The following is a 6349-nucleotide window of genomic DNA, read 5'->3' as shown; positions in this document are numbered from 1 at the left end:
GCTATCTAAGCTAGATGAACGTTGTTATACATGTTTTCAATGATTTAAACTGTATATGTATTTTATATCTACGAAAATGTTGGGGTAAAACATGGGTAGATGTAATAGGTGATGTGTGATAAAATGATGAGAGGCCTCGATGTTGTTGTTGTTGATCCAGTCATCTAGCGGAGTATAGATGACGACCACGGACTCTTCTAGACAGTCCAGTGGAACACTAGCAGGTTCGCAACCTGTAGGTGTTGTGAACGATGTGTTCACCGGTGTACTCCATCCCCCACATGGTTGCCTATTAGGACATTTATTGCTGAGGAATCCCCTTAGCAGTAGTGTCCGTCCCGATGATAATCCTTAGGCTAGGTCCCTTATGATAGGTGTTTAGGGACGTAAAGTGAGGATAACGGGAACGAGTAATCGGGTTATTGTTGATTGATGAAATTAATAAACTTATTTATTGTGGGTTGAAAACCCTATGTGCTCACCAGGCTCCCAAGCCTGACCCACTCAGTTTTATGTATTACAGGTAGTGGCGCATGAGCATAGGTGTGATGTTTTGGACGAGGGATTACGGATATAGACCTGTAGATATGAAATAATGTAGTAAGGCTTATATTGTACTGTTTATACTTTTGATCTGTACGAACATGACATCCCGAGTCTTTTAATGAATACATTTCTATGGAAATGCTTTTGATAAATCTTTATCATATTATTGTTTTGGGACAAATTCCGCAAACCATTTATTAAAAGATAACTCTGATTTTGAAATAAAGTATAAACAAAACCGGTCTTTTCTGGCCGTGATTTTGGGGATGTCACATGATCGACCCAAACAACTTCGGCAGCTTAGGCCGAGACAATACAGCAACCTCATCATGCAGGATCTCACGAATCCTCGCATCCAACTCGTGCGTACTCATCTGACTGACAACCTCGGGCTGTACAGACCCCCCCGGAACTCCTTCTCCTGCTCCTGATCCTGACCCGGATCCACTCCCAGCGTGTCCTGAAGTCTCCATACTGAAAATAAACCACCAGAAATCTCAGAAACTTCCCACTATCCCGGGACCCAACTCCCAACCCAACCCTAGAGGTCATGGTTTCCCCGATACGCGTAAGGGTCCTGTGCTTTCAGTAGTACGGGCCCATACTACCTTCCACACCTACCCATATTTGTATGAAGTACTTCCACAACACCCTAGAGACAAATATACATAACAACGCTCTATCCTCACAACTAGAGGAACACTAGAAATCTCTCACAAGGAAACCCTAGGCTAGCAGGCATCATAAATCAGGCAACACATCAAGAAATCCTGAAGATCCCTACAGCACAAAGCAGGACTGCCTCAACCCATCTCCACTCTAAACAACCATGTACACATAAACATTTAATCATATAACAGTTCACATTCAAACAAGCCGATCTAGCAGATCACATAGCATAACATACTCTAAGCAGGATACCGACCTAACAAGTCATTAGCATAGCATCTCCCTATCTCTCAGGATACTGATCTCAATCAGTTCTCTAACATATACCGTCCTAACTCTCAGGATGCAAGCATATCACAACAACAAAATAATAACAACTATCCGGATCTCAATCCGATAAGGGCCGACCTTGGTGCCTTAGACCCTATTGATATAGTGAGGATAACTCACCTCGAAACTGCCGGCTGAAAGGATAAGATCCCGCTGCTCCAACTCTGACACGAACTCTTCCACTGAACACCAAAACATTCAATTCAATAAATACCCTTAATTACCAAAATACCCCTGGAAGACAACTGGTCAACCTTGGATAAAGTCAAAGTCAACCCCTGACTGACCCTAGTCGCCGAGTCAACCCGATGACTCGCCGAGTCCCTATGCTCAGAACTTCTCTCCATCAGCGACCCAACTCGCCGAGTCACCCCAAGACTCGCCGAGTCCAACAACTCTGAGTCCACTCGCACCCAACTCACCGAGTCATCCCTTGACTCACCGATTCTCGACTCAACCAGGAAATATTGGGACTTTTCGACAAGACTCGCTGAGTCTAAGGCTATCTTCAACCTACTCGCCGAGTTATTCTTCCAACTCGCCGGGTTCCAGGCCATCTTCAAGCAACTCGTCGAGTCCACCCATGTGACTCGCCGAGTATCACCGGTCTGAATCAATTCAGAAGTACTCCAGGCCATGCAATTGATCCAAAACATAGATCCAACCTCCTACAATCCATCCATCACGTAAAGTGGCAAACTTTACGTGAATCTAAAGAGATCTAGGCCTTATTCACCTTAGAACTAAGGTTTGGGACATGATAGCTCCATTGACAACACAAGAACATGGGCTTTAATGCTCTTAAGATCTTCTCCACTCCAGATCTGAGGTAGCAACCTCAGATCCATCCTTCAAACTCAAGATGTCACACAACTAAGCTTCCCACACAACCCCAAAATGAGAATCTAGGAGAACACAGCCCAAGAACGAAAGTATTACCTCCAAAGAATGCCCCAACAACAATGAAACTCGAATCCAAGCAAAGCCCTTTGATCCAAGCCTCTTATCCTTCAATATTTCTTCAACAAGCACCTCTCCAAGCTCCAATTTGCTTAACAATGGGGTTCCTCCACGAAATTAGGGTTTCTGGGACTCAAGGGGGATCAAGGAGGCTGTGGAGGAAACATAATGGTCTTTATATAGGGCTCATTCCCCGGATTTAGGGTTTTCTTCGCCCAGCACCTACTCGCCGAGTCCATCTTTGGACTCGCCGAGTAGGTCGCTTGACACACGACCACAGTCGCGACTCTACTCGCCGAGTCCATCCATGGACTCGCCGAGTCGCCCTTCAAGATTTACACTTTTAGCCCTTCAACTCTATTCTTGTTATTCTGGGATGTTACATATAGTCTAAATTCATATACAAACTATAAACCACAGATCAATCCAACTTAAAACGAATGAATTATGGTTGTTTAAATTTTTTCACAGATTACAAAATTTTAAAAATATTGCTAAAAAGTTGAAAATTTTCAGCTTTGATAGCTCAACTTTGAAAGACCATAACTCATTGAATATATAATACCAAAATCAACAAGATTATAATCTAAATTCATCTACAAACTGTAAAATAAACGTTGATAAAAACCGTGTGTCGATCCGACATAAAATGAATGAGTTATGGTTGTTTAAAAATTTTCACAGATTGCAAAATTTTAAATATGTTGTTAAAAAGCTGAAATATAACTTAAAAATAAATATTACCTCTTACGCTAAATTCCATAAATGCCTCTCGTAATTGGTATGCGGACTTCAATAACTCAAAAGTCAAGTTCCATCGGGTAGGGGTGTCACCACATAGAAACTTATTCGTTTGTAAGCCACAATCTTTCATTGTCTTCTTTAACTTGTTTATTCTTTGTGGTGACAATCTAATATACCGTGACGCCTTTTGGATACACTCAACATGATAGTTTTGGTAGTTTAGTCCATCCTTTACAATAAGGTTTAATATGTGGGCCATACACCTAACTTGGAAATGCTTTCCACCATCGTAAAGATTGGACAACTTTTTGACCAAAAGGTCAATTGTCTTGTCGGTTGTAGTGGCGTTGTCCAAGGTAATGGTCATGACATTTTTCATTCCCCATCCGCGAATACAATCGAGTAATTCTCGGCCCATATCATCTCCCTTATGGCTATCTATCTCCTTAAAGTTTATCCAATTCTCATCTATGAAGTGAGTCGTGACCACCATGTAAATAGTTATTTGACAAGAAGATGTCCAAGTGTCCATTCTCAAATGTATAACGGTGTTTGGGTTACTTAAAAATTGAAGTATTTTGGTTATTTATTCTATGTAAAACTTGGAAACATTTTGGGATATCATATGTCTAGATGGCAGGACGACCTTGGCATTAAGTGCGTTGGTGTATTCCATAAAAGCCTCGTTTTCAACGAACTTGAAATGTAGTTCGCGTACCACAAAAAGGTTAAGTAATGCTTTTTTGATCCTAGCGTCGTCGTATTTCCATGTTTTAACACTAGTCTCCCCATTTGACTCCTTCTTTAGATTCAATTTGCTTGAGTTTGATCTTGTAGCTTATCCGGGTTTTTTGACACCTACCTACGTGTTTGAGTAAACTAGAAGTCCCGTTTCTTTCCACATCCGCCTTTAGTAGCCTTTCACACCAATGACATTTTCCATATCTTCTTTTGACACCATCATCCTCTTCTATTATAACGTAATCAAATGTGTCCCAACAAGAGGATGTTTCTTTGCCACTTTTTTTTGCGACTTGTTTTTGTTTTCCCATTTGTTCTTTTTCGCTTGTTAAAATTTGATTGATCATCTTTTGCCGAATCATCAACTAAATTAATTTGTGGTGTATTCTTAATAAATTCCTCTTCATCAACATTCGTAACCTAGTTTACATATAGTCACAACAAAAATATTTTCACAATTAATCAGCCAAAATATAACAACATACTTTATAACTTTCAACAAAAATTAACAAAATTCAACCAAAAATCATAACCCTAGTTTACATACAAAAAAAAAAAAAAAAAAAAAAAAAAAAAAAAAAAAAAAAAACAACAAATAACCTAAATATAACAACATACTTTAGGACATTCAACAACAATTAACAATAATCAACAAAAAATCATAACCCTAGTTTACATATAATAACCATAAATTTTTTTTGACAAGAATTCAATTAAATATAACAACATTCTTTATTAGTTCAACAAAAATTAACAAAAAAACAACCAAAAATCGTAACTCTTACTTGAGTTTCATCATCATCATTTCCAATCCAATTAGCATTCGGGATTTTTTATTCCATTACTTCTGAATCGACACTTGAGTTTCATAGAAATCGATTTTCACTTGAATCGAAACTTGAAAGAGGGAGAATCCGAGAAGGTTGAGATCGTTGAGAGAACTGAGAAGGAACAAAACATGTAAGGTGTCAAAGTCTTGATCGAAGTTGAGATCATTGAGATCGTTGCGAGGTTGAGACTTGAGAGAAGTCGATCTTTCTTTACATCCGACGTCCACAATAGGATTTCAATAATCGAAGTCGATCTTTCTTTGAGCCTGGTAATCGGTACGCTACGTAGTTATGGGAAAGGGACCGTCAACTCATCTAAGGCGTCAAAGTCTTAAAGCAACAAAGTCGACTATTGTTTTATTGTTTAAATCAGATCCAACCGGTTCTAAACCCAGTCAAAACCGGACCGAACCGGGAAAAAAAAAGGGACCAGTTTTGATGGAATCTTATAATCGGTGCGGGGTTCAAAAAAACGGTCCGGTCCACCGGTCCAAACGTTCACCCCTACTTATGTGTCCATACCGATCGCTCTTAGAAAAATATTATCATACCTACATCAGATCATCTTTACTCCCACACTAGTAGCCTTTGGAAAGTTACCGTACCACATTATTTATCTTCATATTTTTTATTTTTATTTTAATATATAAACACATGCTTGCTAGCTTTCACTCCATATTACACCTACTAACCCTAAGACGGTGTTACCTAGTAGACATATACACCCCTAAGCCTAAATGATCAACTCCCAGACCATATAGTACTATAATAATACAATTTACACATGTTACATGTGTAGGTATTCTTTTTCGAGGAAATACAAAATAAAATTCCATACCAGGTTAAGCGTTGGCTGCACCGCCCCCAGGTACAGTTGAAAATTACATCTGAGATTTTTTATACGTACCCGCCACCGCCTAACTAACGTACAACCTTACTTGCCTAATATACAATACTATTTTCACGAACATTCTAGATTATTAATAGAAAATTCGCCCACAACCATCTGTCCCCTTACGAGAACATTCTCGTCCCTTCGTCTCACTCTCTTCATCGGATATCTTCTTCACATATAAGTATTGTTTTCACGACAATCTTTGAAGGGTTGTGTCAAATTCATCACTTTCTGGGAAGGTTTTCGTCGTCAAAATCTCAAACAATCGAAATCATTTGAAAGGAAGTCAAAGAAGATCGGAAGCGATCATGTGTTTGGTGTTTGTATGCGATGAAGACGAGAGGATCGTCGGACAACAACAGGCTCCGGGATCATGCCCCTACTGCGGTGGGTTGATAAAGGCGATGGACATAGAAAGTCAGTGGAGGTTGTGCTTCCTTCCTTTCTATTATAAGACCAAACGCAAATACTACTGTACTCTCTGTTCCAGACGCCTTATTCTTCAGTACTAGGGTTTTCATTTCGTTGTCATAAATCATGAATTTTTGCTCTTCCCTTGTTTTGTGTATATTGTTTAAATTTGTATAAAATTACAGTCGATTATGTGAATTATATGGACCCGTGTATTTTCTGA

At 39.3% G+C, this 6349-nt stretch overlaps 1 protein-coding gene across 1 annotated transcript; it reads left to right on the top strand.

Moving 5' to 3' along the window:
• The first annotated feature begins 5812 nt into the window (after positions 1–5812).
• Positions 5813–6349, top strand: LOC145033432 (methionyl-tRNA synthetase). Its single transcript, XM_078982047.1, has one exon. The coding sequence runs from the start codon at positions 6024–6026 to the stop codon at positions 6225–6227; it is 204 nt and encodes a 67-aa protein (XP_078838173.1). The 5' UTR covers positions 5813–6023; the 3' UTR covers positions 6228–6349.

The sequence above is a fragment of the Lactuca saligna genome, chromosome 3 (assembly GCF_052625555.1).
Source record: "Lactuca saligna cultivar CGN05327 chromosome 3, ASM5262555v1, whole genome shotgun sequence".
In the NCBI taxonomy this organism is placed as follows: Eukaryota; Viridiplantae; Streptophyta; class Magnoliopsida; order Asterales; family Asteraceae; genus Lactuca; species Lactuca saligna.
This window is presented reverse-complemented; position numbering and strand designations above follow the sequence as displayed.